General features: G+C 41.1%; 1 protein-coding gene across 4 annotated transcripts; it reads right to left on the reverse strand.

Moving 5' to 3' along the window:
• Positions 1 to 419: 419 nt before the first annotated feature.
• PRDM4 (PR/SET domain 4) lies at positions 420 to 22,119 on the reverse strand. Of its 4 annotated transcripts, XM_037007078.2 has the most exons (12): positions 21,955 to 22,114; positions 21,520 to 21,775; positions 18,214 to 18,347; positions 16,455 to 16,640; positions 15,424 to 16,218; positions 12,134 to 12,283; positions 11,031 to 11,149; positions 9,977 to 10,062; positions 9,245 to 9,372; positions 8,104 to 8,418; positions 6,850 to 7,018; positions 420 to 2,092 (listed from the first exon to the last, which is right to left on the reverse strand). In XM_037007078.2, exons 2-12 carry the CDS (start codon positions 21,528 to 21,530, stop codon positions 1,786 to 1,788), a joined length of 2,400 nt encoding a protein of 799 aa, XP_036862973.1. In that variant the 5' UTR covers positions 21,531 to 21,775; positions 21,955 to 22,114; the 3' UTR covers positions 420 to 1,785. The 4 variants fall into 4 exon arrangements, with proteins under 4 accessions (XP_036862973.1, XP_036862974.1, XP_073069893.1 ...); XM_037007079.2 differs by lacking the exon at positions 21,520 to 21,775 and having other exon boundaries at positions 21,955 to 22,113; XM_073213792.1 differs by lacking the exons at positions 21,520 to 21,775; positions 21,955 to 22,114 and adding an exon at positions 21,418 to 21,436.
• Positions 22,120 to 26,144: the final 4,025 nt, after the last annotated feature.

The raw sequence follows: 26,144 nt of genomic DNA on the forward strand, positions 1-26,144 counted from the left end.
GCAGTTTCCTGCAATCTGAGGTGGCCAGCCGCTTGGTACCTTTAGCAAGAGGCCGAGGTTTGGGCTGCCAGTCCCACCCGCACTGCCCTGACAGAGGCTTCATGATCTGGGATTGGCAGCCACCCTCAGCCACCACCACCTCCCTCCCTCCCTCAACCGCAGACCTGCCACAGTTCCCCCCAGAGGCAGCAGAGTAAAGGTACCACCTTAGGGAGGAAGAGGGCAGAGGGCAGAGGGCAGAGGCCAGCCAGAAACTGGGAAGCACTGTTATGAAGAAGCACATTATAACAGGACCTCAAAGCTATTATATTTAGGAAATGCTCTCTTCACTTCTAAATTTAGAAAAACTAAAGTTCTACCCGATTTTTCCCTAGAAGACTCACTACTCTTCCACAAAGTGATTTACAAGAGAAATCCTGTATTTTTTTAAAAAAGTTTTATTTTAATCCTCCCTAGAGGAATACAGATTTGAATGAAATACATTCATTCCATAAATACATTAGCAGCAAAACCTTCCATGAGTTCTTTCTACTCCAGCCCATGGGTGGTGCCTTAAAGCAGGAAAGCACGTCCCATCAACCGTCAGCTTAAGGATGTGTCTGCTTCTTGGTGGCCGGATATGCATGTGAGAAGCCAGGTGACAGGCAGGATGGATGGATGCATTAACTAAGCTGAGACCCTATGTGGTGACCGTTAAGTTCCAAATCCTTTGGCATCCGCCACACTTACCTACTGGGGTCTTCCACCACAGCCAGCCAGCAAGTCTAACCTTACAGCACACCAATGCATCGGAGGTCTTTTGTCAGTTAGTAACATTCTAGTAACATCTTGTTCCTTTTCAGAGGGTTAAGTAGGATGCAAAGGATCATTCCGTCCTTCCTCCCACGGGCCGAGGTACCACTGCACCAGCCGAGTCCATGTGTGCTACTGTCAGGAGATAATCCAGTAGGCCTTATCTGGCTCCCTACACCTCCAGGCCCCCATTGTCTAGAGGCTGTAGGCTTTATTGAAGACAGAGGGACATGTTTAAACCTAAAAGATCTCTATGTAACAGGATTCAGGGGTCTCCGCCTGGCTTCTGCCAAAGCTAGTTTCGTGGACAGTGGCCCAGTGTCTTCCCTCTTCTCTCCATCACTGCTTACTGCCCAGCTGCTCCTCTTTCACCTGTCCTCTAGGCACCTGCTGAAATTTTGAGAAGCAAGAGTCACCCTAAACTCCAAAGCAGGAAAGATTAAGGCAGGTGTGCTTTAAACTTGTTAGCTGCAAAGTAACAAGCTTATACTGCTGGGTTCCAATCCATTTTGGGATGAATTTAAGTCACAATAGTTTGCATAAAACAGAACACCAGAGCCACAATCAGCAAGGAGGATGACTGTGAGGCAGGGACCAAGTTTAGAGCGCCACCAAGTCCCAGGGCTGGGAGGGAAATGGAAGGACTGAAAATAAATCTGATTTGTTTGGACAGACTCCAGCTTTGATTCCGGCATCAATGCATCACCCAGATTTTCATGTAAATAAAAAAAGACCTCAAAAGTTGACAACTTCCTCCTTATATATTACTTAAAAACAGAACACATGCTCTTCTCTCCCAATCTGTTTTAAAGTGTTTTCATTAAGATCATCATCTTTAAGTGCTTTATCCATTCCCATTCGTGCTGTTTTGACGGTTGGCTAGAAGGAATCAGAGACCATTATATATAAAAACCACTGTAGTGGATAATGTGTTATGTGGGGTTTTTTTTCCCTTTTGCATTTTCCAACCCAAACAGTTGGCTTCCTTTTCTTTCACTTATGGGCAGAGAGAGACTCGTCTGCTGAATATACAGCACTGCTAATCCGACAGTCTTCAGTCCCCACAGAGTCTGTCAGTTCCCCCTCCTCTGAGTCGTCCTCTTCCTCCTGTGCTGATGAACTGGAGGTGGGCCCTCTGCAGGTTTTCAGGTGGCGGGTGAGATGGTATTTGGTTAGATAAGCCTTCGTACATTTTTCACAGACATAATCCCGTTTTCCTTCATGTGAATTGAGATGTTTCTTTAAGTGATTTGTTCTCAAGAACAGCTTATCACACTTGGGACACTTGATCTGGCGTTCTCTAAGAGGAACACAAGAATAAACATTTGATTTGGAAAACAAATGTCAGTTGAGGCACACACTTATTCCTCACAACCTCAGGCCTTGTCAGAGCTCTGAAACCCTACGGTCTAGAATCAGTGTTTTTACATGGCAGATATCTCACACAAGAGTCATAAAACATTTGTGTAGTTTAAACACCCCAGACTGATTTTGCCTGTTTGGGAATTCTATGTAAATATTGGAACTCTGACGTTTTGCTTCTTTCATTCAATGTTTGTTAAAGTCATTCAAGTTGCTGCAAATATCTGCAGTTTATTCCCTTCCATTGTTATAAACCACATACAAATATACCACAACTTATCTGTGCCACTGGATTTGTCTGCTGTTAATGGATATTTTGATGGTTTCCAGGTTTTTTATTATCATAGGCAAGACTGCTATGGACATTTCTGTACTTCTGTGTTGGTTTGCATTTGTACGAGTTTCTCTGGGGCATATACTCAGGAGCAGTTTAGATGGATCACAGGACATGCACACCTTCAACTCCACTAGTTGATGGTGAACTGTCACCCAATGTGGTTATATCAATATACAAATCCATCAAGTGCCATTTCAGAGTTATCGTTGCCCCACATTTTCACCAAAACTTGGAAAACTCAAAGTTGAAAATTTTTGCCAATTGGCCAGTACATAATAGGATCTTACTATGGTGTTAACAATAAATGTACAATAAAAAATTACCATCTCAGAATGTCAGTTGTGTCAAGGTCTGAGTAACCCTAGCCTAGACATTTGAGAGATGAAAAGAACCACAGAAATCACAGACCAGGAATTTTAAAACTTTTTTTTTTTTGAGCAACTGAACCCTATGTCTTAATGAAAGTCCAACATGTAAAATAGATAAAAGGGGGTTAAAATCCTGGAAGGAGTGTAGAATGCAGGGGGAGGATTTGAAGCCTGGCTTCAGCATTTCTACCGCCTTCTCTCAGCAGAGACAGACTGAAGGATTCAGTGGGGATATAGGATGTGTAAAACTAGGTCCTGAATATTAAGCTCCTGCCTTCATGGAGTTTGCATGCTAGTGGAGGACTTAAACCACAAACAAAAGATATATGATATCAGAGAGCAATAAGTACTATGAAAACAAAATAAAGCCAGATAAGAGTGATCAAGTCCTGTTTTAGATAAGTTGTTTAAGACAGGCCATTTTGAGGCGATGGCATTTGAGCAGAAACCTGAATGAATGAGAGAGGAAGACAGGGAGATACCTAGGAGGGGAAGTCTCTAGGCACAGGCAGTACAGGGCAAGGGCCAAGAGAGGGAATGTGTTTAGGAGGCTGAAGTAGAAGCAAAGGGAGGGCCAATGTGGCTAAATCAGAATATGAGAAGAAAAGTAATAAAAGATGAAGTGGGAGATGTAGCCAGGTACCACTACCACATCATGAAGGGACTTCCAGGCTAGGACAAACACCTCTTAACCGAAGCACAATGGGAAGCCACTGGAAAATTATGGAGACAAGCAGTCTGACGTATGTTTCAAGTGGATTGTTCTGGCCACTATGGACAAAATACAGCGTTTGTGTGTGCCTGCTGTGTGTGCATCTATGCTGGGTAATGGATGAGGGGGAGAAGAGCTGAAGCAGGGAGACCAGCTGGAAGCTACTGAAGTGGTCCACACAGAAGATGCTGGTGGTCTGGACTAGGAGACAGTTTAAAGAAGGAAAGAATGGAAGACTAAGTTAAGGATGACCCCAAGGTGTTTGGTTTGAGCCACTGGGATGAATGATGGTGCCATTTACTGAGCTGGTGAAAAATGGGGTAAAATCAAGTTTGTAGAGGTAATATTAAGAGTTGAGCTTTGGACATACCAGGTTGCCTAATGGACATCCAAAACTCAGAGATGCTGAGTAAATGGTTAGATATATAAGGCTGGAGATATAAATTAAGATGGTATCTAAAAAGCCATGGGACTAAGGAGAAGACCTAGGGAGTAGGCGTCACTGCTCTCGCTGTCAAGTTCTTCCGAGGGGAAGGCAACGCCAGTCCTGCCACATGCCTTACACTCTCAGGGGACACTACGGGGAGGAACTCCTCCTGCATTTGGCTTTAGGACTGCAGCTGTTTCCTAAGCAGATAAAAGAGTGAATTCCAGTAATACTATATCCATTCTGAAATACCTAAAAGTAAAAATACAAACACCTCAAGTTTACCAGTGATCTCTATAGAAAGCCTATCATCTCTTTTATGAATAACTTACACTACCTTAAAGTCATGACAGTCCAAACACTTCTATCCCATAGAGTTTGGGAAAGAGGCTTATTATATTCCATCATCCTGACAGAGTCCAGAATCTTAAGAGAATTGTTTTCATTAGTGTATACCTGATAAAGTCAATTCTCAACCCAAATGGAGAGAAATAGTTATACAACAAATATTTTTTAAATGAACATTGCATTGTGCTATGAAATTGCTAAAAAAAGAGTGACTGCAAATTTAGGCATCACTTGAAAGGACAGAAAGTCAACGTCAAGGAATAGAATAAACTCCACTTTACTATATACTAGACAGATCAAATCTGGAATACCATGTTCATTTCTGAGAACTTCTGTGTATCATTACAAAGGGCAAATGTAGAATGAATGGGCAGAGGTTGATATGAACTTGATTCAAGCAAAACTTTTCCTCAAAACTAAATCAACTGTGTGGCACTCAAGAAGAAATACAGAACCACTTGCCAGAGATATTGTGGAAACAAGTATTTCATTTGGAGGAACTCAGTAGCTTTCAACCCTGACTGGACATTAGTCATTTGGGGAGCTTTTAAAAAATACTAAGGCCAGGGCTCTAGCCTTGACCAACTAAATTAGAATCCCTGGAGGTGGGACCCTGGCACCCACTCGTGTTTTTCATGTTCCCCAGGTGATTATGAGCAGTTATGGGTTGAGTGTCTGTGCCCCACTCCACTCCCCCACCCTGCCAAATTCACAGGTTGAAGCCCTAGTCCATAACCCGTTCTGGGATGGTATTTGGAGGTGGGGCCAATGGGAGATAATTCATTTAGATGAGGGCATGAGGGTGGGACCCCTACGATGGGATCAGTGGCCTAAGAAGAAGAGACCAGCTCACTGACTCTCCATCACATGAGGACACAGCAAAAGGGCAGCCGCCGCCTGTGAGCCAGGAAGAGGGTCTCATCAGAATCCAACTTTACTGGAACCATGATTTCCAGCCTCCAGAAGTAAAAGAAAATGAACTTCTGCTGTTTAAGCCACCCAGCCTATGGTATTGTGTTATGGCTGCTTTATCTAATATAAGCAGCTAGATTAAATGATGCCAGAGGTATCTCTGAGGTCTAATAATGTATAATCTATAATATATAATATTTAATAATCAGTGTGTCTAATTCCTAAAAGTTCACACTAATAAGGAAACTATTTAATAAAGGCTTTGTTTTAAAAGGTCATCTGAGAATTAGGAAAGTAGATCCAGAGCCTGGACGTTTTACTGTTTCAGGTTGCATTGTGATTAGGAATCAGGCAAAAGAGATGATGAGATAGCAAAATATTGATCTAAACCCCACAACAAAAACATCGTTTCCATTGAAGAGGGATTTCTAAAGAGTATCTCCATAATATAAGCTAGTACGTTCTCCCTCTTCTAACACTTGCTAAAAGCTCAGGACCACCAAATCTGTTCTTTTTTATCTACCACCACCGTGACTAAGGCAGGCTAGGCTTTTAATTACACTTGCATTCATGCAATCAATTCTTGATGGATCTCTGGATATTTGGCCTTCTCCTCCAACCACCCTGTTCTCCTGCCAGAGTATACTCTTTAAAATAGACATCTCACCATGACATGACATTCTTTTCCTTAAAATCCTTCAATGCTTCTACAACAATGCAAATATACTTAACAGTACTGTATACCTGAAAAAGGTTAAGATAGTAAACTTCATATTATGTGGTTTTACCATAATTCACACACATACACACACACACACACTCACTGAAATCACAGAATTGTGCCTGCCACATAGGAAGAAAAAATCCTCCCATTCTTTCCAGAATGAAACTTAATTCCCTTAGCTGACTAGACGGCCCCCCATGGCCTGGCTGCCACCTGCCTCTCCACTGCCCACAGGCACACTCTGCTCTGACTCTAAAGACCCACTTGCACTCCAGAGTCTTTTTGCATCTACGCTTCTAAACATGCCATTCCCTCTGTCGAAAACACTCTTCCCATCCCTTAACTTCCTTTACCTCCCTGGATAGTTCTAATTTATCTTTAATGCTTAGCCCAAACTATCTGGGAGCTTTCCCAGCACACCACGGGCTGGGGAAGGTGACCTCTCCCAGGGCCTCAGGAGCCAACGCTCTCTAACAGCTCCAAGGGCAGCACGGTGTTTACTTTCTCTTGTTCCTTATTAGACTTCGAGCTCTTTAAAGACAAGGACTGCATCTTTCATCTCTCTATTTTCACCACTTAGCATAATGCCAGGCATCAAGGAGGGACTTCAAAAAATATGTTACATTAAATCAATGAGATTATGGTCTGAAAATATGAATAAAAGTAAATATAGAGAGTAGAAATATAAAATAAGAAGAGCAAATGAGTGAAACTCTCCAGGATAAAACCAAACACAGTTCCCCAACCTCTGCCTGGCTATGCGGAACACAGGCGGCACCTCTCAGGCACCAAGGCCGGAGACAGAGTGCGAGGCAGTGGGTGGCCCTCGAGCTCACCTGCAGGGCACCTTGGCTGGGGGGAACTTACTGCGTGTGGATGAGCATATGCTGCTTGAGGTCCTGCCTTCGCATGAACAACTTGTCACAGTAATCACACTTGAGATTCTTCTCGCCCGTGTGGATAACCATGTGGGACTCCAGGTGAGCCTTCTGGGTGAAAGACTTGTCACACAAAGTACACCTGTAGTTCTTCTGACCTGCGCAGTGACCCAAATTATCACCCTGGATACAACCGCCACTAACATTCTCAAGGTTAACAGCCACGTGTCTGGGTTTGTGGCAGATGCAGAGATAAAACAGAATGCACTGGGAACTGGAATGTCCCTTTCTAATGCTGCCTACTTAGAGCCACTCTGAGCCACTGAGTTTATATTCTGCAACTAAAGCAGGCAAAGCTAGTGAATCTGACCTCCTTCTAGGGCTGCTGACATTTTTTTCTTTATAGCTGACACATGATTTTTAAAAATCTGAAAAAAAACCACTTATAATCCTAGTGCCCAACTTTCCTCAATTATTTTTTTTTAAACTTCATGAATTCTAGTACTTGTCTACAAACAACTTTTACAACCTAACATTTTAAAGTTTTCTCTCTCTTTTTAAACACATATGACCTTATAAACCAGAGATGAAATAAAATCCTTCCAAGAATGCAGAAATAAGATTACTCCAAGTCAGGTTCTTACAGGCTAGTCAGCATTTTCAGCTTTGTGAGCAACTACTCAGTCTTAATGCAAAAGGATGAGGAAGAATTTTACTTTCAAAGATTTAGAGAACAAATTACCCAGCCAAGAAAACCAAAGCTTCATCAGTTATTTTGTAGCATGTATGAAAAAACTAAGTGCTAAAAGAAACGGTGCAGTTTGCATGGAGTTCAGAGAGTAAAAATTAAAAAAACAAATTTTGGCAGCATTTATTAAGCAATATTCAAAAGAGAAACTGGCTTTGGCTGGTGACTGGGGGTGAACTCTAATGGAAGGCTCAAGTTGTTTCGGTAGAATTCCCTTTGCATTAAGTCCAAACCCTTGGATCAACTGCATTTTCCAGTCACCCTTTAGAAAGTGGAGAATCTTAATTACTGGAAGGAATACCCTCTGACCAAGTCTGATAAGTTATGCCACCAAGATTTACCACCCAATGAAGTCCTGCTGATAGCCGGCTAGTTTCGTTCCCTAACATCAATCTTATCTCAACTCTACCTACAAGACTATCTCACTGCCAAGCCTTTACTACCATAATTTCTAATTGTTGCAAAATTACATTTTGATGGTTCAGTACAACTTACCTGTATGTATCTTGAGGTGGGTTCGCAGGTTGCTGGGATCACTAAAAGCCTTACTACAGAAATCACACTTGTGGGGTTTCATACCCATGTGACCCATGAAGTGGACATGAAGTTTGGAAGGAGAGATAAAGGCCTGGGGACACATTGAGCACTTCCACTTCCTTTCTTTGCTGTGGCCTGGCCCGTGGCTGCTGCTGTGGCCCTGGCTAGGAAGATGGTTATGGATGTGGCTGGTTAGGTGGGCCTTGAACTCTGTATAGGAATGGCACTCCTTGCCACAGTTACAGAGGTGCACATCTGGGTGTTCGGGAACACCTTTAAAGAAGAAAAATACTCAGTGTCTCCTAATACTCAATTTTAAAACTTGTCCTTGATATTAATAATTGTTGCTTATAATTCTCCCTTCTACCAAAATTTCCAACTTGCCCACCACCTGTAACACTAAAACACCTTGTTCAATGCTCTATTTCCAGTAACTCCAAGAGTGTGCCAGGCACACAGGAAGCACCTGGTAAAACACTGGATTCTAGAGCATCTTTACTAGGCAAAAAAAGCTTAAGATTTTGCAGCACGCACAAATTCTTAGGCATTACTTGCCTTCACAACACAGTGCGAAGAAGAAGACTATGAAGGTTAAATCCAGTCAAAGAACTTTGCTGTCCGGAAAAGATAAGTAATGATTCTATAGCATCTTACTATGCCGATAGACAGTGACTGCAATGGGGTGGGGGCAGTGGGAGGGGGGGACTTGATAACATGGGTGAATGTTGAAGCCACAATGTTGCGCATGTGAAACCTTCATAAGATTGTATATCAATGATACCTTAATTTAAAAAAAAAAGAACTTTGCTGTCCTCTATGAACTTAAATTGAAATGGTACCGGCTCAAAAAGGCAGCCTCGGAAGCTTCAAAATCACCCAATCAGAAGTCTTAAGACATAAATTCGTTTCATATGAATACTGCTTGGCTACGACACTCAGCTTATGAAGAACCTCACAAATTTTAACACTTCCAACGTAGAGGCAATATTCTACTTTTATATATACAAAGGTATGGCCTGTAATTCATTACCAAAATTTCACTCCTGAGTGTCGGTGTTGTTACTATGCTAGATGACAAACAAGTCTTACATTAACTTACCAATCTGCTGAGCATAATCCCGGCTATAATAATAAAGCAGTTCGTTTTCAGGAGGGATATCTTGTGAGGTGCAGAAGTAGATTTTTCCATCATGGGGATAAGCCACCAAATTCTGCTCTTCCCTGTTCCTAATAGATTGAGCATATTAATTTTGAAATATATAACAAACACATCATATCCCTACAGCAAAATCCTATATGAAAACTCAGATACAACTATTTTCTCTGGGTCATTTTTCTAATTCCCTATCCTACCTATTAGAAAGGGTTTGTTTAGAAACAGAATTCTTACTTCAATATATCAGTTGATTGCCCTTTATAGTTAGAAACATTAAGAATCTACTACTGGAAGCAAGAAAAGTAAATAAAATGAAATCTTAAAAAAATGTGACAAAGACATAGAGATAGATATATGATCAAGTATTAACTACAATAGCCTGAGGCACTGACTAATAGCCAACAGAAAGAGAAGATACCCACTTGCAAATTCAATGGTGAATGTACCTGCTAAGTTGAGCAAACTATTAATAAAAAAGGACAGTTTCTGGTGCTTTGATTTATAATCACCATTCGTCAAAAACTACTGGGCAGAAAAAGACAAAAAGCCTTAGGCCTTAAAGTATGTTCGGATATCAGTGTAATTTGCATTCTTCTGCTCTCCCCTATTTTATGAACAGCTTCCTACAGAAAAACATCTGAATCTTAACTATTTCTTTCATCCAAGACCTCTCACCTGGCTTTGCGCACAAACATCATCCAATTACACTCGTTTTCATCAGTGGTAATGATGCAGAATTCTAGAACACCGTTGTGGTATATCTGCCAACAGAAGGCAAACATCCATGTAAAATGAACTGACAAGCAATACAAAGTGCTACTAAATTTAGGCCAGCAGTATCTCATTTACTTTGCTAGGTACCGGCTTTCCTGGTCAGGACGAAAACATTTTTGCCTTCTCACACTTTTGTCATTTCACCAGTCCCCCTATTTCCGGCTAGATAACAAAGACTGTAAGAGACCTATAGTTAGTGCTCAGTGTACAGAATGACACTGCTCTTAATTATTCACATTTTGGCTTGACTGGAAAAGACAAAAATCATCTGCTTCATCTACTTCAAAAATCATCTTCATCATCTACCACACGATCCCACTGAATAACTAACTGAGTGGACACTAAGTTCAGAGAACCGTCTCTTCTCTTTTTTTGTCCAATGGACCTAGCACTCTCCTATGTTCTATCCCAATGCCAGTGGCACCTCACCTTTCCAATTATTGCAAGACTGACTTTCCCTTCACTTCAATTTTGCAAGCATCATTCACAATCTACTAAGATTCTGTATAAAACATGTTTTAGGAATAGCTGTTTATATCAAAACCTTGTGTTTCTAGCCTCTCCCATTAGAAAACTAGAGAAATAACCTTAGCTTCTAATTCTAGAACTGTTTCCCAAGCTAAATATTTGAAGAATGTTTTAGTTGATTACAAAATAAGACTTTCATCATATAAACAAAGTCCATGGCGTCAGCTGCCACATGTAATCAAAATGAAAAATCAATGGGTTATCTAACAAAATGTAAACTCAAATAGTTTTTCTACATTCAATAGCTTGTGTTTGCTATGTATTATAATTTGGCTACCAAGAACAAAAAGAATGTAATATTAAATATATGACTGACAGGTGAAAGGCACTGCATGAGTCTTGGTTGATTTTAACTTCCACATTGCTTTTTACTACCTTGGTATAATAAAACATTCAAAAGTCACAGGAAAGTTTCATAGACACTGACCTTCCAGATATGGCTAACTGTCTTATCTGTCCACTCTGCTACTTCCATGGAGTGACTCTGCTGGCCAACGAGCGGCCCAAAGCAGGTCCGCACAGGAATGGTTTCTCCAGTCCACACACCTGTCAGTGGAAACACACCAACTACATAATCAAAGACTTAAACATCTAACAGGATATAGCAGAGTAGCTTAACTTATGCAAAGAATCTTATTTTCAGTGACCCTAAGAACTACTGACATTCCAGCACTCCTGAGAGGTAGCAAAGTCTTATAGGATCTGCCCTATACATACGGAAAATGTTGTGAACAGATTAAATGGTCTCAGAAGAAAAATGCAGAGTAAGGAGCAGTATCAGACATTCCTGAATCCCAGTTTTATACACAAGGAACCAAGCCATGTCCCTCCAAGTATGTTACTTTGAAGTTAATACAGAAAAAGACTAGAGAACATTATTCTATTATAAAAATACAAAGCAATTACTACAAAGTCAGTCAAACTTCTAAAATCACTTGTGCGTGAAGTACTGTTCTGTGCTGCTGAAGCTGGTTAATGCTTACAGCTGACACAGGCGGAGCACCAGCTGAAAGAATGGGCCAAATTTCAAATTCTCAAAGAAATGACACAGTAATTCAGAAACCATGTTAAATTCTAATATGGGTGAGCACACTCTGGCAGTCTTATTCCTTATTCCTTTTCCCTCATTTACAAATATTTAATCTAAATATCTTTTGTGATAAAAGGTTATCAGTGGTGTCTTTTCCATGTTTTATAAAAGAAACCGAGTTTCATGGAGTGTTTGTATGGCAACTATTAGTGGCTGAAACAGCTGAGAATGAAAGTCAAGTCTTCAAAGACCCAGACTAGGATTCTCCCCTCTGTTAAATTCTGATTCTAAGAAAGGGGAACTTTCCCAATAAAGTTCTCAACTTGATTAGTGCAGCCACCACTGGACAAGACAAATATTCACTAAAAAGAAAGGTCTTAAGCCATAAATTGACTTTTGGATCAACCAATAATCACTCAATTATACACATTCACTTTTACAACTCTACTCCACAAAAGAAGAAGAGACTTGTTGGGGTTTTATGACTTCATGGTTCTTACCAACTTCTGCTCCCACAATTGACTGCCGGAGAACAAGCTGCTTTGGGAGAGAAAGCCTCGCTCTGCTCTCAATTGGAGTGTCAGGAACAAAAGTCACTGGTCCGTGATCTGGGCAATCTGAAGGATAGGCTCGGTCACAAAGAGTACACCCTGCAGATGGGAAATTCAAGAGATGCAAATGGGATGAGTTCAAGCAGGCCGAATGACCACTTGCTTTTTTATTAGAATGCCAATCACAAAAAACGCAACCAGTAAGAAGCAAGGTTCTACTACAAATACTCTGATCAAAGGAAAACTTTCTTACACTAAAATATATATCCACACTTATCTCTCCTCAGCAAGATCTGATTTTTTTCTTTTGATCCAACAGGACAAGTTTCCTATTCAGTGCATAGGAGAAAGACTGATCAATTCCAGAATTACTTCTAGAACCAAGCACATCATTCCTTACTTTAAACAGAGAAGTAGTGCCTTTAGATATGATGTTCTAAGGTCTAAAAGATTCCAATCCTACCAAACTGTAGGTGGAAAATGAGTTGAAATGCTGTTAGTCACACAAAGCCAAACTAAGGTGACGCTGCAGGTCAGTGGAGTCAGAGCCAGCTGCACGCACCACTGTTCTCTTTGGCTTCACTGAAAACAAACTGGGCGACTAACTTTTGATGACAGATTCTTGAGACAAAAAATAATCTGCAACCTATTCTGTGGGACAGCAATAGAATCATTTTCTTGCACATATGTTTGCTTAAAATTTTTAGTTTCTTATTGTTCATATGGTCTTTCTTTTTGCATTAGAAAGGGGGCTGCCTTTATATACTGTTCTCTATGCTTACTATTACTTCACTTTTGCAAGCTCATTTGAGTGTCCTCCATAAAGCTTCTGTTCTATTCTTTTACTTTCCTTTCTCTCTGTTAAGAAGCAGTATTCATGACCCTATTAGTCAATGACTGTGTTCAAACTTTCCAAATTTGTTCACAAAATAATTCAAATACATAAATCTTATAACCACTGCCATCCAAGTTTCTTTTTCCCGCTAAGCAATGTTAGAAATTTCTACTTAAATGGCGTATTATTACATGGGTACATTTAGGCAAAGCAGTAATATATTACTTTTTTAACTACTGTTTGATTAAAAATTCTTTGAATATCAGATTAGGGATCCCCTCCCTATACTCAAGGAAAACTGATTCTCCAATGTGCTTAACAAAAACCCATGTTGTATCTCCAAAGGAGATGCAGCTTTCATACTGCAAAAAAATGTTTGAGGTTTCTCCAAAGACAAACAAATGGCCAATAAGTACATGTAAAGATGTTCAACATCATTAGTCAGGAGGGAAATGCAAATCAAAACCACAATGAAATGTCTCTTCACACTCACTAGGATGGCCATAATAAAAAGAAAATTAAGTGTTAGCAAAGATGTGGATAACCTGGAACTCTCATACACTGATGCTGGGAATGTAAAATGATGCAGCCATCTTGGAAAACAGTCTGGGCCATTCCTCAAAAATTAAACAGAACAGTTCCACTCCTAGATATGTATATATCCAAGAGAGCTTAAAACATGTTATACAAAAACCTATAAATGAATGTTCATAGGTGCATTATTCATAATAGCCAAAAAGCAACTAAATGTTCATAAGTGATAACTGGATAAACAAAATGTGGTATATCCATGCAACAGAGTATTATTCAGCCATAGGGGAATGAAGTACTGATACATGCTACAACATGGACAAGCTGTGACAACGTTACGCTAAGGGAAGGAAGCCTGACACAGGCCACATGCTGTGATAACTCCATCCATGTGAAATGTCCAGAATAGGCAAATCCGGAGATAGAAAGGTGATTAGTAGCTGCCTGAGAATTGGTGGGGGCAGGAGAAGATGATGAGTGACTGCTCATGGGGTTTCTTTACAGCGTGATGAAACTTTTAGGAATTAGATAGTGATGATAGTTGCACAATGTTGTCCATATACTAAAAGCCAAGAAACTGTTCACTTTAAAATGTGTATGTGAATTATATCTTAAAAAAAATTAAAAAAACACCAAATCAATCCAATCAACAAGCTCTGAACTCTCTGTAAATATCCTTCATTTTTCTTCATTACCCCTACTCTGGGTTGGAAAACCATCACCTTTCAGTTAAATTACCACATCGTCTTTACCTGTGCAACTGTCTCTTAAACAAATTAGTCAGTCTACTCTGCTGCAGAACTGCCTCCCCCTAGAGCCACCGACTAGCCTCAGAAGACCCCTTGTGCTCTGGCTCCTACTTCTCTCATTTATCCTCCTCACCCCCACTTGATGCTTCAGTAACTCGGAGCCACTCACAATTCTTTTAGGTCTAGACACTTACAGGTAAACTCCTGTCCGGGACACTATTTTTCTTGATCCTCAACTGCCGACATCTTTCCTGTCCTTCAGGGCTGTGCTAACATCTATCCCTCTCCTGGTAAGTCTTCCCTGCCCCTTCCATGGCCTGGTTAGATCTCCCCCTCAGGCTTCTTTACCACCTTGTACTTAATCCACCTTTCCCCTTACTATACAGTATTGCAATAGTCCATGTACGCTTGCCTATCTACATGCGTACATATGCTCACTGCCCCATGCTTCCCACCAGACTACAAGCTCCTTCAAGGCACGTGCTGTCTCTTGCAGACTGTTTCCTAGCGTGCTTCTAGCACAAAAGTCAGCGTATAGTAAGCACTCAGCATGCTTCCTGTATGAATGCAGCATGTAGTAACACCAACAAATTAACTGTTTTCCTATTGCTTTTTGTTACTGCTGCCCTATGAAAAGAACTTTCACATACCCAACTATAATTTATATGCTTTCTGAGCAAAATTAAAATTGTACTTGTATCTGTCTACATTTTTCCATGGGGATAAAAGGTACACCTATCTAGTAAATTTGTCTGACGTTGAAAAAGCACATGGCATGTCACAGAGAATACCCTACTGAAGTTTATGTCTGTAATGAACCATTTGGGAACCCTTGGGAAATACCTTAATTATTAACCTAATAAGCTTATATGTAAAATATAGAACCAACTACGTTTCCTTGCTTCAGGAGGACACTGTCAGAACCAACAAAATGTCTGTATCACGTGCCTGGAGGAAAAGGCACCACACTACTATAAAGGACAAATGTGAAGGCAAAGAAAATTTCCAAAGTCTAGTTACTTTCTATACCCCCTCAATCAATACCTGACTTTGTGTCTAAACCTGTTAGGGATGATGGCCCTTTCTACCAATATTTCCAAAAGAAAAAGGCTAAGCACACTCACAAATTGTAAACAAGGTGGCCATATTTTCCTTGTTTGAATTGGAGTCTTCCATTTGCAGTGAAGGTGGTACAAAAGAAAGACTGTCTGAAGATACATCTACATGACCTGTCCCCATAGCAACCTCCTGGGTGATGGAGGAGACGGCCACAGGTTCTAGGCTTAGGCCAACTTCATGGAGGGAAACAGATTCTAGGGAGGCGAGGTTGTGTGAGGTAGAGAGTGCCACGCTTACAGAGTTGGTGCTCATGGCCACGGTGTGGATGGAGTCACTGAGGGCACTGTCAGACATCCCGTTGACCCGACTTGCAATGTGATCAGTCTCCATGACTACGGGGAGCTCCAGGCCACTCCCATGAATGGGTATCACACCACCATGTCCCACAGTGTCTGCTGCAAGATTGTTGCTCACAGAATCCACAGACAGAGGCTCATGACTTCTGGAGCCATTTGGGATTTGGGAATGCTCGCCAGCAACGCCGTCCATTGTAAGCTCTTCCGCCATTCCATCTGTAGAGATGGGGCTGGTAACCCTAGAGACGTTTTCCATAGTGATTGCTGTGTCCAAGGCCACCTCATGGCCATCACTGGGATGAAGATTTTGGGCACCATGTGTGTTCACAGAGCGAGAGTCTATTGAAACAATGCCTGGTTCTAATCCAACATTTGCACTGGACTGATAGGGATCTAGTGCTGAAGCATTATTGGAGATAGATAATGCTGTATTACCATCAACATTTATAGAGTTAGGGTGGATATACTGAGGAGGTGGTCTGTCAGCTAAATAAGATAAAATGCCTGAGAAAAGAAAAAGATGAGACATCAGGTACTTTTTAGTACATCGTTAAATACAAGTAATTCCAAAGGAAAGCTATTTTCCTTATAAATGTAACTAAATTAAAACAATCACCTACCTACTTCTTAATATCCAATAGTGAAAACAGCAAAAAGTGTTCCTCAAGTCTTCAAGAACTGAGGGTAAGAGTCTGCTCTATTCTTTCCTCTAATGTTCCCCAAATAACCATAATACTCACCAGGTAGAATAGTTCTGAAGTAGCTGCTCTCCAGGTGGGGGTAAGGTGGTGGAGGCAGGGTGTAGTTTCTCTCGGGTAACCCACACATCACCCCTCGATCCCCAATACCCATTGGGAGCATCAGAGACAAAGCAGAAGGCAGAGAGCTCAGGGAGGGACCCAGGTTTGGAATTGCCACAGGCAGGCCTACAAAAAAAAGTTTTTTCTTCAATTAAAAGAAAGTACTTAAAAATTCTCTCTATCATCACTGGCTATACTCTTAGGAAAGCTTTTGCATATGGGGAAAACTGTCCCGTAGAAGCCCTTCGTATCCCCAGACAGGTAGGTTGCGCAGACATCCACAAACAGGCCCTACGGTCAGTTCTCAGGTCAGGTTTAAGTTGTCAAGCTGATCCTCCAGTTGTCTGTTCTGCTCTCAAGTACTAAAACATTTAATTATAATTAAACACCTAGTTTAAATATGATATAAGAAAATGTATTAGACACAGAGACAAAAAGAATGGGAATATACCACAGTTCATGGGAGTGGTCTCAGAGTAGTGATGTTACAGATTTTTTACATTTTTTTAAACTTTATTATATTTTCTATTTCATAGGGTAAAGACTTTCACTTTTAAACAACAGACATACTTCTACTTGGAAAATAATCTAAATAAAAGTCACATGTAAAACTGTCCACATATACTTTCATCATCTTTTGTATATATGCTGTACTCCAGGATTAAAAAGACTTAAACTCTGGATTCTATCTACCTCGGATTATATCTACCAAGTGCTGAAGTGACCGCTTACTGTGTCTGAGTATTTTAACAGGCAGCACTGATTTGTGTAACTTTTGCAAGTGGCAATATTTTCTAATATGCTTTCCCTCCATAGTAAGAGTGCCCACCTAAAGGAATGCCTAAGGCATAATGAAGTGAGCTAACAATAACTTTTTACACATTTCTGTTGTAGACACTAAAAGGAATGTGAGGAGATCCTAATTTAGATGACTCTTATTTAAAACGAGTTACATTTTAGCAATTGAGCAGGTAATTCTCTACACAGAACTATTTAAACAACTTACTGAGTCAAAATACTCTTAAACATTCTCTCTTCTTTATTAATAAAGTCCAATACATTACAGTGTCGTAGACCCTTAAGAATCACCAACTTACCATTGTTAAGAGTCAACAGATTCCTTTTTCCCTTTCCATGTCAATAGAAAATTAAACGAGACAGATAAAAAGATTTAAAAAACCCAGTGATGGGGGGGAAGCAAGCATTTCCTACACTAGTATTCTGAGTACTGAGGCTCATGGGAGTTCCACGTAGGAGCCCGAGCTCTGGGGCCTCTCCTTTCCCTGTAATTCTGGGCCTGGAGCATTTGCAGTTGCTGACAATTTCAGATGTAGTAGAAATGAAGCTCAGTTTCTCATGGGAACAGTTGGAGTAACTCTGATTCTCTTCTGTTAACCCAGGGACAGAGTGTGAACCAGACAGGTAATCCTAGATAAAAGGCCAAGTCAGTTACAGCTCCAGAGAAAAAGCCACCACATCCCCAGAAGAGGACTATTAGAAAAAACTGCCACTTCTATCCATTAGAACTACAGTATTCTACAAAAATGTTTTCTCCCATTATGCTACCACTTGGGTAAGTTCCATTCAGATCTCTTTGACTTTTCCCCTCCACTCTTAAAGGACCTGCACTTCTAGGCTCCATTTAGAATTGATACTGCAATTATGTGTTGCAATTCCATTATTCTCCCTTACCACTCACCTGAGGCAGGGATGGCATTGTGGGTGGGTGAGGTGGCCAACCCCAGGTGACTCCCGGAGACCGGCAAGGCATTGCTCACAGAGGATGAAGTCAGCTGCTCCATCCCCACTGGGCTCAGGTTCATTTCATTCATCCTAAGAGAGAGCATACACAACCAGCTGGGCAAAAATTACTTCAGTGACTCTGTGTAAGGTATTGGAACACCTGAAACAATGTGGCTGAGCAAACACAACTTGGCCAACTAATACTTCATATTTATGCTCACAGTTCTATGAGAGTCATATTCTACTGGTAAGGAGAGTGAATTCAGAGGCATTAGCTCAGCGAATGTTATATAGCAGGAACAGGATTAACTCAGGCGTGCCTTGTTCCAAACCTTATGCCCACTAAAGCAAAGTTTGCAGTCCTTACAGCACATTGGCAGTGAGGGTTTGTTCCTTTAAATCACCTAAGTTTTTCTTTCACAATATTTATTTTCCCCAATTGGCTTATGACTTCAAACCAGGATTTTTATAAACAATTTGTTTTAACCTGCTCTAAAACTTTTTACTAATTCTTTTTACCAGTAATTAAAGTGATACTGAACCTGAATTAGACTATCAATGATGTAAAGAAGTGTATTTTCTCCATGAATCATTTTATTAAAATCCTGTATAAATATCTGAATTAATCATCTTAATAATATCTTCCACATACTAAGGTTCATTATGCAAGCTTTGCTAGAAACTTTATTAAAAATTAGTTCATGGGGACTCTCTGTACTATCTTTGCAACTTCTCTATAAATCTAAAATTATTCCCACAATAAAAAGTTTATTTTTAAAAATTCCAAAAAAATTAGTTCATATTCTCTAATGCTTCAGAGTAAGATAGATGAGGAAACTGAGGCTCCTAGAGGGCATGTCGTATACCCCAAATCACACAGCAGTTAAGTGGAAGCACACAGGCCATGCTGCAAAATACTGTCAAAAAGTTTCAATACACAAAACTTTCTCTGATCTATGACCATTTTTGGCAGGCTGAACAATCGAAGAATCACCTTTTCTATGCACTCCATCTTGCATTGCCATTAATGTCATCAAAATAAGAGTGATAAGATTTGATTTGAACAAGACATTATTGGAGGTTATCAGTATTAATTTCTATTTCAGAATTTAGAGTCTGCCATGTTATAAACATTATCATTTCAAGAGGCTAGCCGACAGGCTAAGCAAAGGAGGTCACTAATGATCTCCAATCCCTATATTGAGTATAAGCGTGAGGAACAGTAATACGAGTTCTGTGTGTGCCTATGTACAGGGAGCGGTAAGGAGTGGGGGGGGGGCATCAAATAGGTCTACATAGTCCTTAGCAGTGAAAACAAATCTAAATAGGTTTTTAATTTGAAAAACAGCAATATCAGTTACCGATCAACCTGAAAATAATAACTAACACTATTCTCTTACTGTGTTAGGCACTGGGTTAAGTGATTTACATGTAATTACCTCACCTAACCCACATAACTACTGAGCTAACTATTATTCTTAATCCCATTTTAGAGATGAGGAAACTGAGACTCAGGCTAAAAATCTTAACCCAGGATTACATAATTAGTAAGTGGCAGAGTTGGGATCTGAATCCAGGTCTGCCTAATGTAAGAAACCCAAGTTCTTAACAATTAGAAAAAGACAGGTACACTAAAAAAAACTTTTACGCAGTTCCAATACATCCAATACATTTTTATTGTGGGGAATGTTTAAAGTCCCACACAGAACTATTTGTGCATTATTCAGTATGCACAGTTCAACCTTATCCCTGGCCAGGTTATCTCATAAACTAAGCTCCTAGACATTAACGAAGTGTGCAAGGCCAAGAGAGGATAGTACCTTTTATAGAGAAGGCACTCTTAAATATTTATTTGATCTGGATGAAGCAATCTCATCCTTACTAAACACACACAAACCAGGGACACTTAAGGTGTCCTTAAGGGACAACACATTTAATAGCAGTATTTAATTATGCTATAAAAGAATGCAGAAAAAATTTTGTATAGCCTAAAGAAACAATTGCTGCCTTAATTGTTAAAGTTTCTTGGCTTGGGTGGGTTTAAAACAGACTTTTCTTGTAATTGTTTTACAGTACAAACAATAACTAAAACCCTACAATCACTGGAGCAGTAATGACATACCCCAAATTGGTTACAATCATTTCTAAAATGTAATTTAAAGTCTGTAGCTTCAAAACCCATTCTGAGCATTCCTGAATACTAATCTGCCTACTGGATCTCAAGATAAAGAATGAAAACGGTGTTTCTAGGTTGACTCCTAGGCCTTCTCAAACCAGTTCAAACCAGAGTTTAATGTGAGTGGCTCAGCAGATTTTTGCTTTATTGTGAGTCACTAAAATGTGATGACCTCAGCAGCCATAAACCAAAAGGTAACTAGTATGCCACAGAGAGGAAGCAGATGAAGGGAATTTACAATATGATCCTCATAACACTCCCTCATTCTAATGTGCAAGTCTATTGAACCTACTTTTCTTCTATGGGAATTCTAAGTGGTAATCACGGAAGGAGAGACAGAATCAAGTACTAAGCTCTCTCTTCTTCCCTATGCATTGGTGATAAAATCATTACCTTTGTATTTCTACAGTTTATGTGTGTGTTTCTAACTGAACTATATATGAACCATTTGCCAGTTGATTTTATAACTTTTTCTTATATAAGAAGCTAACTGATATGCAGTCACTTTGCAAAATGCAAGACAGTTTCAGTAATTTCAGATGTATTCATTTTATCTTCCCCATCCTATACACACAGCCTAGGAAAGAAAGAGCCCTAAAAGAAAAGCCAAATTTAACTATATTTGGCATCATTTTGCAGTGGCACAGTATCACAAAGTACTTGAAACATTACCATAAACCCTACAAAATTAAGAAGTTCATTTCTCCCTATTACCACCCGAGCCATAGGGTAACCAGAAAAACTCAAAAACCACCATGATGAGCCACAAAAAACTTTGGAATCCAGAGACGAGATATTAAAAGCTCAAATAACTCAAAAGCAAAGGGAAAATGTGTCGACCAGCCAACAACAATCAATGTATGGCTATTTGAAACTACTCTTCACAATTGTAGTACATTAGGTTGAATGGGTGTATATTCAACCCAACTCCAGTTTATGGATTTCTTGTTCTTTTGGGGGCAGAAATCCCTTTGCAAGTAGCACCTGTAACTTCTGAATGACGCCAAAAACAAAGGCACTTTGAACTCTCACTCGCCAGATGTTTTTCAAAGACGTCAGCACCGCGGAGTCCACCAGGTTACTCACTCGTGATGCATCTGTTTGGGGCCAAGTGTCAAGAGAAAAGCGCAACCCGTGGCGGGGAACCGGCATTAGGGTTTGCGTTCCAGGATCATGTGCTACCGAATCTTGCTTAGAACCGCTGCACTAACGCGGCCACTCGTCCCCGGGGCCGCCCAACTTCTCCCGAGGGGCGGCGGCGGCGCAACCTGCCAAGAGATGGGCATGCCGGGGGGCAGCCGGGGCTGGTCCTCCAAAAGCTCCGGGAGGGCGGCTGCCCAACCTGACGGGGGGGACAAGAGCGGTCACCGAAACACGGGGGGGGGTGCAGCCCCGGCCCCCTCAACCACCGGAGAGCCCAGGCGCTGCGGACACCGTCTCCCAAGGGCGGCCAACTGCCCACCGGCTCGGGGCCCGCCGGCCGGGCCTCCCTCCCCCCGCCCCGGCCCGCGCTCAGCCCACCTGCCGGCCGCGCGGGGAGCACGCGCGCCTGCCCCGCTGCTTTGTTCCTCATCCGGGCAGAGCTCGCTCGGGGCCCTGCCCGCCCGCCCGCTCGACTCCGCGCCCCGGGGGCCGCTCGCCTAACGTTTCCCGCCTTGCCCGCGGTCTCCCCAGGGCCGCACCCTCCGAGGCGCGTTTCCGGCTCCCCAGCCACTCTCGGCGCCCGCCGCTCCGCCCCTCGGGCGTGCGCCCCTCCCCGCCGCGGCCAGCAAGCGGCGCCCGCGTTCCGGCGGGCCCCTCCCGAGCCGAGCCTCTGCCGCGCGTGCGCAGCGCGGGGACCGGGCCGGAGCGGGGCGGGCCGCAGGAGACTCGGCCAGATCCAGTCGAGCGCCGAGCGATCGACCCACAGTTGCTAGGCAACCAGGACTGAACCGCGATGAGAGGAGTGGGTTGCGAGTCCCCTAAACCCTCCAGACTTAGGGTTTCAGTCTTTATGGCATTCCTCTCCTAGGGAAGCGTGGGTCCACGCAAGTCCTCAAGATCGGAAATAAGAGACTTAAGCCCAGAGATGCTGTCGGTGTTGCCCAGGAGGAAGTGGGATTGTATCCTGTTTTTCACCACATATTACCCCTGAAGGTTGTCCAGTTTCCCTGCTTCAAGTCATTAATGGTGGTGTTGGGATTTTGTACAGATTTCCTTCCCCTTCTCTCTTTGCCCTTCGTTTCCTCCTGCATGCCAGGCACTGTAGTAAGCCGTAGGAGTATGGAGATGGTTTTTAAGGAAAGTGTTCTCTACTTCATGAAGATTGGACATTGAAACTACAAAGCTCTGCCTGGAGCTTCCATACACGGGCAGAACAGCAGAGTCCCAGGAAAACTTCCTTTCACTCAGAAAACTGTGATGTTGAATTACATCTCAAACACAGTGATACAAAATAAGAGTAGGTCTCAACCTTTAACAATTTACAGTCTAGGGGGACTGGTGAGTTTTGAAAGTTTAATCTCATGAAAAAGGACAGAGGCACACACACTATTTTAGATGAGAACTGGGAGTGGTGTCAACTCACACAGTTTCCTTTTCTTTACTTCTCAAAAAGGGAAAGCACATTCCCAATGAGGAAACCAGTCCCTGAGCATTCTCAGGTCGCACGGATTTTGCTCTCTTGTTGACAATAAGCAGAAGTCTGAACCAAGAAAGTCATCATATCACAAGTGAGAGACAGCAGCATTCTCTAAAATGCCACTTCAAACATGGGACCTAGAGAATGATGATGTGTCTTATTAAAAGCTTAATAATTTCACTCTGGTTTCCCATGCCTATTTTTTTGAACAATTTATTAATTTCAGAGGTATATGTAAAAATCAGGTCAGCTAAATGTAAGAGCTAAAACCATAGTACATATAGAAGAAAATATAGGAGAAAATTCTGTAACCTTGAGAGGACACAAAACCCAGGAACCCCTAAAAAGTCAATAAATTGAACTTCAAAATGTAAACTTTTGGTTTTGGAAAAGCACTGTCAACCAAATGAAAGGTCAAACCAAAGACAGGTCGAATATATTAGCAGCACAAATATCTGACAAGGGACTTTTATTTGAAATCTATAAAGAACTTTTTACTCATTAACCCAGAATGCAAACAAACCAATTTTTTATTAAGGTATCATTGACATACACTCTTATGAAGGTTTCACATGAAAAACAATGTGTTTGCAACATTCACCCATTTTATCGAGTCCCCCCATCCCCCAATGAGATTAGTGTCCATCAGTGTAATAAGATGCCACAGAGTCACTACTTGTCTTCTCTGTGGCCCCCCACACACCATGTGTACTAATCATAATACCCCTCAATCTCCTTACCCCTCTCTCCCCACCCACCTTTCACCAAAGGATAACTCCCCTTTGGTAACCTCTAGTCCCTTCTTGGAGTCTGAGTCTGCTGCTGTTTTGTTCTTTCAGTTTTGCTTTGAACAACCCAATTTTTTTAACTGGGCAAAATACTTTAACAGCTGGTTTACAAATGAAACTACATAGATAGAAATTAAGCACACAAAAAGATGAGCAACATTATTAGTTATCAGGTAAATGCAAATTAAAACAGGATGAGGTAACATCACACCCCTAGAGTGGCCAAAATTTAAAAGACCGTGTGCACTAGTGTTGATGCAGATTAGAAGCAATTTGAACACTCATGTTTTACTGATGAGAATGAAAAATGCTATAGCCACTTTAGAAAACAATGTCTTAAGCTGTAGGATTCAGTAATTACATATCTAGGTATTTAGCCAAGAGAAAATAAAAGTGTATATTCAGCCAAGACTTGTATACAAATCTCATAGAAGCTATATCTGTAACAGCCCCAAACTGACAACCCAAATGTCTATCAACTGGTGAATGAGTAAACAAATTAGAGTATATCAATATGGTGGAATACAACTCAGCAATAAAAAGGAACAAGCTATTGATACATGGATGAATCTCAAAAGCATTAAGCAAAGTGAAATAAACCATACGCAAAAGACTATGTATTATGTGTTCCCATATATACAAAATTCTAGAAAAGGCAAAACCATGGTACTAAAAGCAGATAAGTGATTGCCAGGGGTTGGGGATGAGCGGGAAGAATGAGACTGCCTGCAAAAGGGCATGAGGGAACTTTTAGGGATGATGGAAATTGTCTTGATTGTGGTAGGGGTTACACGACTGTGCACATTTGTCAAAAGTCATCAAATAGAACATTTGCAATGGGTGAGTTTTGTTGTATGTAAAATACTTCAGAAAGTTGATTGTTTAAAAATTGATGTCAGGGTCAACCAAAAATCAAAGCATCCTCACCCCACTTCCCCGACTAGATCAGGTCTGCTGTACGCTCTCTCATGGATCTTATCTTTATTGTAATTAATTGCTTAGTTTTCGGCAGTGCCGAACAGGCTTTAGTATCAGGAACAAGATCCATGTCTATCTGATTTAATGCTATATGAGATAACACAGTACCTAGTACATATTAGGTACTCAATAAATATTTGCTGAACAATGAATGAAAGTCAAACAGGCATAATTCTAAGCTATTCTTACTAACTCACGTATCTATTTACTTGAAGATATACAGCAAAATGGACTCCTAAAGGCTACCTAAGGAGCTGATTCAGGGTGACTTGCCACTTTAAGAAGACACTGAAGTGCCATTAAGACAATAAAACCAGTGAGAGAATTACTGATGAGTCAAAGTAGAACTGAAGACTGTGGTTGCTTTTTCAGAACCCAAGTATTAGAATGATTGTGAAACAAAGATGTAGATTTGTAATTGAGGGTAGACTTCAGAGATAATCATATAAAAGACAAACCAGATAACAACCATTAACATTTTTGCTGGATGGCAAAGATAGATACAGAGAGCAATTTACCTTTAAATATTATCTTCTAGCACTAAAGACAAGGACTATAATGAGTAAATTTGGGCCTGGATTGGGCTGCTCAAGGTGTCTTTCTTTCAGTTGACTCTAAGGTTCAAGTCCTGTTCCTTATCTCTCTGTTAGGAAGGGTCTGGAAATAGGAGTTTTTATGTGGGTAAACCTGGTTTTGGGCATTCTTAGGATTGGCCCCCATAAGTCTGATACCATTATAATTAATTGTACCAGATCCTGCCTCATTTCTTTTTTTTTTAATTTTGTATTAAGGTATTATTGATATACACTCTTATGAAGGTTTCACATGAAAAAACAATGTGGTTACTACATTTACCCATATTATCAAGTCCCCACCCATACCGCAATGCAGTCATTGTCCATCAGTGCAGCAAGATGCCACAGATCCACTATTTGCCTTCTCTGTGCTACACTGTTTTCCCCGTGATCCCCCACACCATGTGGGCCAATCATAATACCCCTCAGTCCCCTTCTCCCTCCCTCCCCACCCGCCCTCCCACACCCCTCCCCTTAGGTGACCTCTAGTCCTTTCTTGGAGTCTTTGAGTCTGCTGCTATTTTGTTCCTTCAGTTTTGCTTCGTTATTATACTCCACAAATAAGGGAAATCATTTGTCTGCCTCATTTCTTTAATAGAGTTAGAAAGGTATGGGAAGGCTAGAATTTAGTCAACAAATATTTGTTGAATGCTTGCTACATGCTAGGCATTGCTCTAGGTACTGGGAATACAGCAGTAAACTAAATAGGCAAAAAATACCAGTCCTTAATGGAGCTTACATTGTAGTGGA

The sequence above is a fragment of the Manis javanica genome, chromosome 10, assembly GCF_040802235.1.
Source record: "Manis javanica isolate MJ-LG chromosome 10, MJ_LKY, whole genome shotgun sequence".
Classification (NCBI taxonomy): Eukaryota; Metazoa; Chordata; class Mammalia; order Pholidota; family Manidae; genus Manis; species Manis javanica.